General features: G+C 56.5%; 1 protein-coding gene across 1 annotated transcript; it reads left to right on the top strand.

Annotated features, from left to right (window-relative positions):
• The first annotated feature begins 170 nt into the window (after nt 1-170).
• On the top strand, nt 171-11,174 carry ALX4 (ALX homeobox 4). The gene is made up of 3 exons (XM_019471580.1): nt 171-475; nt 8,463-8,591; nt 10,851-11,174. Exons 1-3 carry the CDS (start codon nt 221-223, stop codon nt 11,172-11,174), a joined length of 708 nt encoding a protein of 235 aa, XP_019327125.1. The 5' UTR covers nt 171-220.
• The last annotated feature ends 3,015 nt before the right edge of the window (nt 11,175-14,189 follow it).

Here is a 14,189-nt window from a genome sequence, read left to right as displayed (position 1 = left end):
CTCTGCCTGCATTTGGGGACTGCTGCCCAACTGCCATGGCTAGCTTTAATTGGTTGAACCAACTAATTGGTCGAAAGATTTACATCTGTTTCCTTCTCTCTCTCCTCCCTTGCCCCGGCTCAAACCTGCCCTCCTCTCCCCTCCCCGCCCTCCCATCCAAATAGGTAAGGAGAGCAGTTTGGGAGAGGCTGATTTGCAGCCGAGCTCCGACCCTTCGGGAATGGACAGCAGCTACCTCAGCGTGAAGGAGGCCGGGGTGAAAGTGCCCCAGGACAGGGCCAGCACGGACCTCCCCAGCCCCATGGACAAGGCCGACTCGGAGAGCAACAAGGGCAAAAAGCGGAGGAACCGCACCACCTTCACTAGTTACCAGCTGGAGGAGCTGGAGAAGGTCTTCCAGAAGACCCACTACCCAGACGTCTATGCCAGGGAGCAGCTAGCCATGAGGACAGACCTCACTGAGGCTCGCGTACAGGTAACGGGGGATGCCCTGGGGCTGGGCGAGGGGTGGGCGAGCTGCAAACAATCTGGGGAATGAAAACATGAGCCCTGCAAATTTGTTGTCCCTTGCTGTGCCTGAGGTCACCAGCAGCCCCACCACAGCCTGCAGGCAGCCAAGCCCTACCCAGGGCCCATGCCGCAGGCTGGCACGCCTCTCCAGTACGCTGAGGCACAGGGACAGAATGGGGAGGGACATCCATGTCCGACACTAGTGTCAGCTCCTTTATTTGGGCTGGTGTCCTGAGCTGCAGTGTTCACAGAGAGGTCTCTTGTCCTTGAGCTAGTGGGGCAGCAGGCAGGTAAGCCTCACCGTCACCCTAAACAAAGCTATTACAAAAACTACTTTCTTCAGGGGACTTGGCAGGGGACACAGGTTCATTAGTCTGAGTGGGAGCAAGCTTTCCCATAGTATGGGCTCTTTCTGGCAAGATGGGGATGCGGAGGTGACCAGGATGTTCAGTACCAGAAAGCATGAGGTGATACAGGAGAGGCAGCTCTTGCTGCCTGCTTGGCTAAGCAGGCACTGAGACTGCACAAAGCCTGGTGATCTGGAGCAAAAAGGTGCTCCCACCATCTTGAGAGGAGCAGAAGAGTCAAACAGCCGTGCTGCAGTCTCACCGCCTCCACCCACACAGATGCCAGCTCCCATGAACTAGCTCCCCTGAACTAACCTGGGGGTCCAGCAGAGCCGAACTCCACACTGAAGGAGTGAATGATTTTCTGAATGCTACTCTTTGAGTCAAGGTTAAACCGAAGGCCCGGCAGAGCTCAGAAGCATTTGCAAAAAGGAGCACCATCGCTTAGAGTGGACAATCGCAGCTCACGCCTTGATGGCCATCAAAGGTCCCCCTGAAGCTTAGGCTCTCATTCTCCAGTCTAGCTAATCCTGTGACTTCTGTCTGCAGGCATTTATCAGCTCACCACCCCCAGAACCTGCATTAGCATCAAGAATAACTGGCGTGTGGAGGCATCTGATTATCCTCTTATACCAGGAAGACTCCCAGGTCCCAGGCAGCCTGGCTTGCCCTCTGCTCTAACCTTTACAAGCAGTTGTTGCAAACAGTTGAAGCAGTCAGGCCAGCATCCTTGCATAAGTCCATTTTTCTCTGTACATTTACTTCCAGTTTCAACTAGCTGCAGGATTTTTCTTGTCTGCTTGCCTAAATTGGTTTGCAGGGCTGGTGTGCTCTTCTACCCCACAGCTGTTTCTCTTCAGGCTGGACACGGCTGCATTTCAGTAGAAAGCAGCGCGATTCCCATTGGTCCTGCATGTAGCGTGCTGAGCACTGCGGGATGGGCAGAGGAAGGCAGCGCTACAAACGTCAGCTCTTTACTTCTGCCAGTGGACGCAGCCCTTGATTTCCCAGGGACACATGGGGTCTCCTGGGAGGCCAGGCGCAGCATCCGGTTACCGATTGCACAGTGCGTGAAATTCCTTGTGCTCAGGAGTGAGAACGAGGTTCTGGAGGGTGGCGAGCTCCTCCTGCTCTCCTCTGAGCCAGGGTGTGCAGCTAGCACATCCCAGCTAGCATGCAGGGCTGGCTAGCAGAGCCAGGGCAGGCAAGGCAGATGCAATCCAGAAGTTCATTACATATGACCGATGATCTCAGGGTTTTTTTCCCCTACTTTACCACTGGATAACACTGTGGACGAGGGCAAAAGCACCTCCCCAGGCAGCCAGGAGGAAATCTGGCAGAGGGAGGGTGCAGCCGAGGGGTTTCACCCTGCCCTAAGTGCCCCAGCAGCCCGCCGCCACAGGCAGCTGAGAACAGCCTCTCTCCTCTTGCAACCGCCAGCTCGCACCTCTCGCTTGGGATGGTGATGACAGGGCTCGTGTAACGGAGCAGCTGAAGGACTTGTCTAAGTGGCCTGGCCGCTTGAGCACTTACCCTGGGGTGACAGGGGTAAGCACTTGCATTTCACTCATTCCCCCAGCCCTGCCGGGAAGGACCCCGTCCCTCGGGCTGCGGGCTGGCACCCAGCCACCACCTCGTGATGAAGGGCTACCATGCCATCAGTCGAAATGCAGATTCCCTATCACTGGAGAGCGAGAACCAGCAGGCTTGTGCCAAGTGCTGTGGGTGCTGGCTGGGCAGGCTCAGGTGCACCCCAGGTGCCGGGCTTTTCACGTGTGTTCCCAGGGGGCTAGGGCTGCTGGCTATCGAGCTGCTTAGCCTTGGCATGGCGGTGGCAGCCCCCAGGAGGCATGGGGATGCAGCCTGGGATGGCACAGGGCCCTTCTGCTGATGGCACAGGCCTGTGCTTCCCATGAGGGAGGCTTTCGGGGCTGGGGCCTTAGTGAATCACCCTAGCGCCTGTCTCCAGCTCTGGGTTGTGTTATAGCTTGTTTAGGCTTGGCTTTGGCCTCCCACCCCTTTGGGCAGCTCTGTTCTGCAGGGGCCTCCCCATGCCAGCACTGCAGCACCAAGGGCCATCAGTTCACAGCCAAAGAGTGGGCATGGGGCAGCAGCCCAGGAGACCAATGGTGAAGCAAATGCCTACTGCAAGGACCAAAGGCCCAACCAGGGCCAAGGCAGAGGGCAGAAATCACAAATAAGCCGCAAGTCCCTTACTTCTTTCCTCCTGCAAGCCAAATAGCTGCTGTGTACTCAGCTGCCCTCTGCCATGCTGGCAGGGGCTCTGGCTGCTGTGGGGTGTCTGGGCACACACCTACTGCAGCCCCATGGGCTTTGAGGGGAGCTCAACAGTCCCTCTCCTAAGGAAGGTACGGTCCTCTAAGGGATGGAGAGTGTCCTGGGATAATTTCATGGAGGCCAGCTTCAGCTGCTTGCAAGGCTGAACTAAGCAAAGCAGAGTGGCAAGAAGGCGAGGTGCCCAGCAGGTTTGAGGTGTGATGCTCCCTCCCACAGCTGAGCCAGCTTTTGGCTGGAGGTCGTCCCCTCTGGCCAGGCTCGGCTCCCTGGAGAGCACCACCAGCCACTGCGCTGCAGGCAGGAGCAGATGCGGAGCCCAAACAGGCAAGCGGCAGCTCTGTTTTTTTCCATCCCTTTCTCAACTTCACGTTCATTAGTGAAATCTCGGTGCCTGGAGAAGAGCTCATGCCAGCAGCAGGCATGGGGCAGGCTGTACTATCTGCGGAGCGGTGGCATCCCTCAGCCTGGCCCCTCTCCTGCTCCTTTTCTCTGCCTGCCTTGGTTTCCAGCTGTCAGTGCTGGTGTCCGACAATGTCAAAGCTAATTCCCCCTGCGATGCAATGCAATGTTTTCCCTGCCTGCCCCCCATGACCTGGCCCCTTGTTGCCAAGTACTATTAAGCTACTGCACGTCCCTGTTTTCCAAAGTGGGAGCTGTGCATAAGACCTGCACAGAGGCAGAGCCACCCAGCCAGGAAGAGGCTGCTGGGGCTCAGAAACAAACCTGCAAGGGTGTGCAGCGGGTGCTGTTTTCATGTAGGTCCTACACAGCATGCATATCCCATTCCTTTCTCCTCCTCTTCAGTGTCTGGGGCTGCAGAGCCCCAGAAAGAGCTCCTGCTCGGTACCAGCAACTGCCTGAGCTTCTTCCAGCCCATCCAGGGCTGCAGCAGATGTCTGAGGCGGTGACACTAGAGAAACATGGTAGACACACACGTGCATTCACACATGGCTCCTTCCCCTTGCATGCAGACACATCCCCAAGCCCACGCCAGCCTGGGCCTGGCTGCTCATCTCTCTTGGGCTGTGAGTATCTCTGCCTCCTGGCCTGCCCTGTGGCAGAGGAGAGAGATGGGGCTGGAAGGAGGCTTCGTGGCCAGGGAATATAACCCCTCAGCCAGCCCCCCTCAGAGCCAGCCTTATGATTGCTGGGACCGTTAATGAAATGTTTTCGGCGGTGACCCTGTGATGCGGCGGGGGCATGAAAGTGAGAGGGAAATGTCAAACTCCGCTGTAGCAAAATCACCGCCTTGGAAAAAAAAGAAAAGAAAAAAAGCAAAGCAAAGCAAGAAGTAATATATCTTGATCCCTTTTCCCCCATAAAACCCTGGGAGGCTGGTGGAAGGAGCGGAAAGACTGAGCTAAGCCTGCAGGAAATTAAACATGAAATGAAAACAAGCTCAAGTTATTCAATTCTCTCATCCCAGGCTCCAATTTCCCATTCCAGGCCACTGATAAAATGGTGTCCAGTTTCAGCGCTCAAGGATGAATTCTGGCTCTGTTCTTGCAGACTGGAAAGCAAAGGGCTGGTGGCCATCTCCAGGAAGAGGGGAGATGGCCTGGCCTGTAGCAGAGGGATGGGGTCCTGAAGACAGACAGACAGACACACAGATGGAGGCTGAGCAGAGGGAGGAGGGCAGCAGGGCTCGGGGGGGACAGGGATGGGTAGAACGGATGCTGCGAGGCTGCCAGGGGAGAGTGGGAGCATGTGAGGCTTGAATGTGGCAGGCAGCTCTCGCCTGCTGCCGGGCAGTGATGCAGCGAGGGGGGCTTGAACACAGGGCATGGGGCGCCGGGCTGGATCTAGCCCTGTGACTGCCACCAGCCCACCACCACACGTGCAGAGGCCAGCCTCACCCTCCATCGCTGTGCTGGGGGGTGTAGGAGAGAGGGGAAACCACGTTTTTCTTTAACCTGGAGGAAGGACGAACGCAGCGATGCAGTCCCCAAGCATCCAGCTATGGCCAGAGGGGCCTGGGTGAGATCCCAGCTCAGCCTGTCCACCCGTGCCCTGTGCGGGGCATGTGGGGCTTGGTGGCAGGGACAGACCGGCAGCGCCGGCTGGGCGCCAGAGTAGCAGCAGCGAGACAGCAAGCAGGAGCCTCCTTCTTTCTTTGTCTCAGGCCGTTCCCAGCCTCTCCACCCCGCGCAGCATGTCAGCTGTGTATGCATATGGATTTAGGTACCAGCATATGGCTGAATGTTTATGGAGACATGAAACATTTTCTGTTCTGTAGATTTTTATAGGGCTGATTTGGTACATCAGGGCTTATCAAAGCATTGTCTGCAGGAGTTGGATACATGACATTACCCTACACTCCCACTCTAATTGTTAACACTGAGATATAGCCCACAACGACTGTTTATCCCTGCATGAAGGACCCCATCCTGACCCAGAGGACACGCTGCACCAACTGCTGCAACCTCCACTGTCACATCCCCGTCCCATAGCAGCCTCTCTTGACTAAAGGTGACAGGCAATGAAAGGAAAATGGACTTTTGTTGGTTTTCAGATTTTCTGTTTAAAAGCAGGTATCTTCTAAGATTGAGGAAGCCAGCAAATACTTAGGATTAGTTGGTTTTTTGCTGACATCTTCGCATTATACATTGCCTTGCCTGCGCTGTTTTCCCTGGAGCACTGTGGAGGTCTGGAGAAATCTGACTGCAAGATACCAAGCAGCCTAAAAGGACTTGGACAAGAGGAGAAAGGAGAACTTTAAAAAGTGGTCCAAACCTTGTTGCAAGCATTTTGGAGCAGTGGCTCACTGCCAGCCCTTGGAACATCTCCAGTACCCCCGGCACCAGCACTTGAACTGAAGACACTTTTCCTTTCAGCCTAACGCGACGGTTTGCCACAGCTTCCCAGCCCACCAGATGCATGGGGATTGCAATTTGGAACTGCCAGTTTAAACCATTTTGCTCTGCCAGCGTTCAATTCAATGTGTAAATGAGGAGCAGCAGAGGAAAAGCGTGTGCCGGAGACCCTGCTCCGCCTTGGCTGGCCCCAGGAAACCTCCCCGCAGCTCCAGCAGGCCCAGGGAAGCCAAGTGCACAAACCCCACGCTGAAAGCTTCGGAGGTCGCACCGCAGAGCCGGACACTGCCGTGGGAGCCTGCACTCAGCTGCCCCGCTCCCAGGCAGGCGCCCTGGGCGGGATGCTCAGGCAGGCTCCCCTGCATGGCAGTGCAGGTGTGCGGCCAGGGCTGGGCAGGCAGGCCAGCCGGTGCCTTTGCCAGGCGGGGGAATGACCGCATATGCCTGGCATATGTTCGCCCCAGCCTCGCACACAGCCAGTGCTCTGCTCCCTACCTGCTCTCCACCCCTCTGTGCACAGCAGGGCCTCCTCCGCCCGAGGAGGAACCGGGTCACCACCGCTAACTTTGAATCTGCAGATCAAAGCAGTATGATCTGGGCCAGCCCTGGGACTGGCCTGCAGCTGGGCTGGAGCGGCTGTGCCAAGAAGAGGTAGAAGAAAAGCAGACTGCCTCGGGCATCAAACCTGCTCCAGTAGGAGGCTCTTCATGTGCAGCATGTGCTCAACTGGGATAATGTTAGGACCTTTCTGCTGGTGCTTTTTGCACCCGTTGAAAATCCTCATAGGGTTTTCGATTCGGAGGCGGGGGGGTTAATATCAGGTTGCTGCTTTGAGTATGGTTAGTCTGGCTGGCTTGTGGATGGCCCACGCCAGTGGCACTGCCGTGACAGCAGTGCAGGGTACTATATCCTACACCATCCGCAGCCCACATGGGGAGGAAATGCCCTGGCGCTGCACCATCCGCTCCCTGCACCAAGCAGACCAGACCCTCAGCTGCCCACTCGTACCATGGGGCTGGCCACGGTGGGGAGCTGCGAGAGACCAGCATGAGGCTGCCTATGTGGTAGGGAGGGGGAAACTGAAGCAGGAGAGCCTAAAATGACTCTTCCAGCACAAGTAAGGTCAGCTCAGATGAAAAAGTACAGATCCTTGGGCCTGTCTCTCCCTGTAGCAGCTTCTAGCTGCACTGATGCAGGCTGCAAATGCCACCACTCTCCTGCCCCCCAAAAAGCCAGCCTGCCACCCTCCCCTGTGCCGAGTGCCCAGCTTGCCCCGCAATCCTCCAAAGACGTGAGCTGGCGAAACTGAAACTGGCGTCTGGTTTCTCCAGCTGCCTGTGAAGCAGCGGAGCTGCCCCACAGCCGGGTGCAGGCAGGGCCAAGGTGTTCATTAGCGGTGCCCCCCCGCTCTGTGAGTCACCGTGTAAAACTCGAAGCAGAACCTAGCGGCTCTTGGACTGCTCCTTTCATGCACTGGCGTGACCTGCACAGCCCAGCCCCTGGTGATCGCCTGCATCTCTCAGTGCCTTCAAAGCGGCTCTTGATTGATGTGTTTCCCTGACTCACAAGCTTCAAGAGGCTTTGAAGACACTAGGCCAGGCTCTGATCTCTCTTATGCTGATGCAAATCAGGAGCAATGGTGCTGACAACAGTGCAATAATCCACACTGATGTCAAGCCAGTAAAAATAAGAGCAGAAAACAGTGTTTTGGTCTTTCCTCTGCCTTGAAGGGATCTGAGCAGCACTGTGAAGCAGAGAGCTGCAAACCCTGCAAAGAAAACTCCGTGCAAAGCAAAGGACACGTAACTCTATAGAGGGCACTTGTCCTTTCCTGAGGCTAAGAAGGGAACGAGTGTTACACATTTTTTTTTTTTTAACAGTTAAGAAAAATAAGACTGAGAGTTCAGTGAGAAATGCAAGCTCTCAGCCAATGGCACCATCATAGCCAGGATGAGGCCTGGGGGAAGCCCCAGCGCTGCTGGTTTCAGCCTGGTAGCAGCACACTCGGATGTATTCGCACTTCTCATCTGACACTGGCTGACAGCACGAGAGCTACGGGCAGCGCCTGGGTAACGCTGATTTAGAGGCGCGAGGAAGATGGGTTATCCCAGGGCAAACCGGGCCGCGGGAGGCAAAAGCTGTGAACATCCCCAGACAGGCGGGACACCAAAAGCTGGCCATCGCCTTTTGCCCGGGGTGCTCCCAGTCTGGGAGAGCAGGCTGGCCCCAGCTCTGCTGGGGATGCAGGAAAGCTGGAAGCTGGCCATCGCCTTTTGTGCTCCCAGTAGAGCAGGCTGGCCCCAGCTCTGCTGGGGATGCAGGGCAGGACTGCCGCTCCCGCAGGGGCTTGTGCACAGAGCAGTGCCCTGTCCTCATGCCACGCAAAACCACCCGCCCAGCAAAGCCCTGCGTGCCAGTGGGCTCTCTGGGGCTGCTGGGCTCCCAGCCACCACCGGCCCCCCTGTTCACAGTCCCCTGTTACCCTCTCCCCCAGGTGTGGTTCCAGAACCGGCGAGCGAAATGGCGCAAGCGGGAGCGGTTCGGCCAGATGCAGCAGGTCCGGACCCACTTCTCCACTGCCTACGAGCTGCCCCTGCTCACCCGTGCTGAGAACTATGCTCAGGTGAGCACATCCCCCCACCCTGGTCCGTCTGTCCCGATGCCTGCTGGACACACCGCCTTCTGCTCCCAGTCCCCCCTAAGTGATACTTCGCTTCTCGGGTTCATCCACCTGCCCTCAGGCAAGGCTGCAAGAATGCCGGGGTTGGGGTTATATTACCAAACACTGAAGGGCCCGGAATTATTTAGCTGGGTGTCCTGCCCAGCTCCCTCATGCCCTGGCCCAGTGCAGCCATCTCTAAAGCAAGCACCAAGCCCAGCCCTGTGTGATGTAATGCAGCCACCCTTTGGGCACAGCACATCCTATTACACTGTCCTTCTCCCATCACGTGTGCTGCTGCCCACTAACTTCCCACTGATTTGGAAAAGGTCCTGAAGGCTATTTAAGGCCTTAAAACCAGCAGTTCCCAGGAAGGCTTCCTGTTGCCATGCCTAGGTTTCCATGCCCCTTCTTTAGGATGTTGGACAAAGCATTTTTCCCCTGGCAAATTCCCACAGCTGTCTCCCAGCGATGGGATGTGGTAGCCACAGCGCACTCGGTGACGTCTGGGGATGCTTCCCAAGGGTCTCGTGGGTTTGTGCTCCAAAGGAAGGGTGGGACCAGCCTTGTTGGGGTATCTGGGGCTGCTCCCAGGGACTGTCAAGACCGTTCCTGCCCTGGCCCAAGAGGCAGGTGACACAGCTCCCTCCCTCCTTAACCTCCCACCCTGGGAAACCTGTCACCACAGTAGCCTCCTAAGCAGTGGGCCAGCCCCCGTTTCACAACACTGCCTTCAGATGCTGCCAGGGTGGACGGGCATTCATTAGCTCGAGGGCTAGGCTGTGCCCCCACAAAGCACTCCCTCCATCCTACCGACTCCTCTTCCCGCCACCCAGAATTTGCTTGAGGGCGCAGTTTTGCAGGCATGATGCTCTGAACCCGACTTGTCCTCACAGATCTGCTGGGAGTCCTCCCCCCTTGACACCTCGGCTGTCAGCTACTTCCCCAGCCAGCGCCGCACCAAAGCTCCCCCGCAGCCAAGCCAAGAGCGTTTGACCTCTCTTCTGCTTGGCGTCTCCCCCGAACTGAACAAGAAGCCCTTATGAAACAGCTGAGAGATGCCAAAGCAGCTTTTCAAGCAGAGGACACTCTCAGCAGCCTTTTCAGCACTCCCTTCTCTTGCCTTTGTAACTTACACTGCTCCCTCCCTCCATACTGCCCTCCTCTCCCAGCCCTAGAGATCAAAAAAATGAAAAGCAATTTGCAGGAGGTAAGAGATCAGAGAGGGCCCAAGGGCGAGTGGTGCAGCAGGGTGGTGGGATCAAGGGCCCTTTGCTCTCTTGCTCCAGCCAGCTGCTCACCTCCTCCCTGCTTTCATCCGGCACGCCTGTCCCTCCCGCCGTAGCACACCTACTCCCGCTGGCAAATACTGAGCCCCCCTCTCTTCTTCTGCAATATCATTTAATGAGTGATGCTGCAGGATCCCAGATGGCCGCACGAGGCGGCCCCACAGGGCTCTGCTCTGCAGCAGGGTGGGCGATGCTTCCTTGACGCGCAACGAGCACCACTGGGGAGTATGAGTGATGCTGCAGGATCCCAGATGGCCGCACGAGGCGGCCCCACAGGGCTCTGCTCTGCAGCAGGGTGGGCGATGCTTCCTTGACGCGCAACGAGCACCACTGGGGAGAGTGGCAGGGAAACTGCCTCTGCCTGTGCTGGGGGCTGCGGGCAGCTCAGCTCTGACAGGCACATCTGTGTGGTGCAAAAAAGCTCTTGTCTAGGCAAAGCCGCCCTCAGCTGGGGCAGGAGGATGGATTGGTGGTCTCGCAGCATCCCTTTTTGCCTGTTCCCTTTATAGCAGGTAGGCCCACAGAAACACTGTGGTTGACACTAGGTTTCCTGTGCTGAGAGCTCCAGAAAGTGCTCATGGTGCAAAAAAAAAAAGAGAAATAGCTGTGAGGGGGCAACAGACAGACAGAGAGACAGCACAGCAGAGCAGGGGCACAGTCCTGCTCCCCTGTGAGTTAGTCTCCAGCACTCCCTGCCCCTGCCAGGGCTGGCATACGGAGTTTGGAGGGGACCCGCTGGCTCTGGAGGGGGTGCTGATGCCGCTGCTGTCAGGGGCCAGCGTACCGCATCCTGCTGCACCGGCTGCCCCTTGCGCGCAGGGCTGCCCTGCGGGGCGGCCGGGCGGTCTGGAGCCGGACGCGCTCTCTCTCCTCAGGCCCGCCACTGGCTGCGTCCCACATGGGGCAGCCCTGATGCTTCTTTTCCCACCCCCAGATCCAGAACCCTTCCTGGATCGGCAACAATGGCGCCGCCTCCCCCGTGCCCGCCTGCGTCGTCCCCTGCGAGACAGTGCCCTCCTGCATGTCCCCCCATGCTCACCCCCACGCGGCCAGCGGCGTCTCCGAGTTCCTCGGCGTCTCCGGCCCCGGCAGCCACGTGGGACAGACTCACATGGGCGGCCTCTTTGGCACGGCCGGGATGAGCCCCGGCCTCAACGGCTACGAGCTAAACAGCGAGCCGGACCGCAAGACCTCCAGCATCGCTGCCCTGAGGATGAAAGCGAAGGAGCACAGCGCCGCTATCTCCTGGGCAACATGACAGGGCTGCAGCCCAGCGCCCGCGAGACATGGAGAGAGCACACGGGGACAGCCGAATAAATCCATCCGCTTGGACTCCAGACAGCAGTTGCCTCCTCGGGGATCTGAATGCAGCACTTTTAGCTACCCTAGGTATATAACGTACATATGTTAACATAAGTGGAGTGTTTCCAGCATGGACGCGGCAGCTCTTGGCTTCCTGGGATCAGGCGGGGAGAGGGAGGCTGTGGAGCAGCACCTCTTCCAGTGAGATCTGGTTTGGGATGCGTCCACTCTCACTGCCACCTCCCCAATAACCTGGGCATTTTTTCTCCCTGCTCCTTTTTCTGACACCAGATCTGCCTTTCCAAAGAGCAAGAGCCTGCTGGCATTTCAGCAGGCAGCTTCCCCCCATCCCGTCACCCCCCATACACACACACATACACCTTCCCCTCCTAATTTGTCGACAGTGTTGCTCAGATCTGTTCTGCCCTGGGCAGGGGACTGGATGGGGACACTGGCACCAGCAAAGAGACACCTCTCAGGCTGCTCCTATCCTCTTAGCAGGAGCCACGGCTCCCACAGCTGAACGGGGAACAGGGCTGGGAAGATACCTGAGGATAGAAAGAAGGCAACATTATCCCGTCTCCTTCTACCCTGCTTCCTCTCCATCTTGCAGTCTGAGGTGAAGCACAGAGCTGTAGAGGCCTGTGAAGGGGATGCCTCTCTTCCCAACACGGTACAGTGCCACCATGCTGGGAGTCTTAGCTAGCTCTCTGGTCACCTGGCTGGAGGTGCACCCCGGCAGACAATAGCTTCCCAGCATCCCCCCACCTGGGGTCATGGTCAATGTTGAGGCTCATGTGCATGGTGGGGCAGCAAAATGTTTCCTCTGGCTTTCACTGGGTCAGGAATTACTATCCTCAATTTAGAGACAGCAGCTATGGGAGGGGAGTACAGTTGATGTGTAAATCTACAGGTCCCCAAAGAGACTGCTCTGAGAAACAGCTCAAGTGCTAGCACACAGCCATGGTTGCGTGAGGCGATCGAATTCCTCATACACCTTGCCCTGGGGTCAGATAGGTGCAATGACAGCCCCTCCCTGCAGCCCTTGACCAGGGCCCCGCTGTGCACAGCCGCTGCGGGCATCTCCGTGGGGGAGATGGTGCAGGGAGCAGGCTGGGAAGGGTCCCAAGGCTGGATGAGGTGATGCTGCCTCATCTCCAGCCACCTCAGATCCTCTTCACCTTGCAGAGGAAGCAGGAGACACCAGAACTTGCCTGGTTTGTCTGAACCAATATGAGTCCTTTGGTTTTCCCTCCCAGTGCTCTTACCTGCACAGCGCTGTTAAGTAAGATCTCCTTCACAAGGCTAAATGTTTCCCAAGCTTTTCAATGACCTCGTAGTGCTAGGAATAATTTTGGAACATCCTTTTACCCCACTTATCACCAAGGAGAAGCTGAAGGTCAGCTGAGCACTATCACCCACACAGCGTGGCCACGCAGGCTCAGCTTGAGCTGGGGAAGCTGTCTCCGAGATTCGCAAGGGAACTACCAGATTTTCCTCCCATAAAAAATTGTGTGTCACCCTGCCCTCCCTCCTCATGCTCAGTGTTAGCGGATCTTGTAGTTCAAGGTCCAGGAATACTTAGTGGTCTTGGAAAAGGCTCCAAATAAGCTACAACCAAATGTCAGGTTTCAGGTTAACAAGGCATACAAGTATTTCTATAGTGCCTAGACTGCCATACACTACATAAATGATACACCATTGCTAGATCAAATGTAATATATATTTATTGGAATAAGAAAAGACAAGTAGTACTGTCTCTTTTCTCTCCTCAGAAATGCTAAGAGATGCTTTCCTTGGTACTCACAGGGAACCAGCACGCATTTAACAACACCATGTGTACGACCAGGGCCTCTCCCATCACAAGCAGCCAGGACTTACGTCCCAGCCTAAACATTCAGCTGAGCCATTGGGCATGATGGCTTAGGTGCTAACAGTGATGCTGATCACTGAACCAGACAGGATCACGCTGACCGGTCGGAGGTGAACATCACCCCCACTGGGCGCCCCAGAAGCCACTGAGAGTCCCGGGCCCCCCCAGGGACCGGTGGCAGGAGGCGGTTTCTCCAGCAGATTTTGTGCAAGCAGCTGAGCGTGGTGCTGAGAGCATTTTCCCAGGTACACCGGGGAGCGTGATGCTTCCCGCGGTCAGCAGGCAATCCTGTGAAGGGCCGCTGCCCGAACAGCCCAGTAACGTTACTGACATGGCAAATTAGTACCAGGCAGAGCTGAGGAGTGGGCGGTGGGGCAGGCGGGCACATGGGGATGGGTCCCGCGTGGCCTGCAGGTGCCAAAGGCAGGAGGGCCATAGCCGTTCAAGAGCTTAGCTGCATTCCCTACTGAAGTTAAAGGGTAGCTTTTCCTCATGGACTTCCACAGGGCCAGGATTTCACCCGAGCTGTTTAACAGCCCAGAGGATTAAGTCCTATATCCCTTGTCTTGTTAGAGAGAGAGGAGAGTCTCCTGGCAGCAGACTTGGCATTTACAGAGGCTTGGCCTTCGCTTTCTCTCACCTTAAAATCAATGTGCAAAGCACATGTTGGACTCACTCAGTCTATTTGAAACGCCACCGCGCATGCCCGGCCCTCAGCCTGCCTGAAAGCATCACAAGGCGAGGAGGGGTTTTGTTCCCCGGAGTCCCCTGCTGCAGGGCTTCCTTCCCGCTGCCTGCCGCAGGCAGCCCTGCTGCTCGGCGGGCTCTGTCTCGCTTCTCCGGGTGCTGCTGCCATACCAGTATGGCCCCTCGCGCCCACGCCTGTGGGTCACGCTGGAAGGCGCTCTCCTCAAAAGCCTCCGAATGCAGCTATTCAGGCCATTTTTAAGTTACGTGCATCTGTATTGACACACATTTTTTAATTAATTTAAAAGTTTTTTTAAACTAGCTGTTAAATTAACAAGAAAAACTGTATAAATATATATATATATACTTTTTTTTATATATATATATGTATCTTAATCTAGCCAACCCGCA

The sequence above is a fragment of the Aptenodytes forsteri genome, unplaced genomic scaffold, assembly GCF_000699145.1.
Source record: "Aptenodytes forsteri isolate BGI_AS27 unplaced genomic scaffold, ASM69914v1 Scaffold146, whole genome shotgun sequence".
NCBI lineage: Eukaryota > Metazoa > Chordata > Aves > Sphenisciformes > Spheniscidae > Aptenodytes > Aptenodytes forsteri.
Note: the sequence above shows the minus strand (reverse complement) of the source record. Positions and strands in the feature narration are given on the sequence as shown.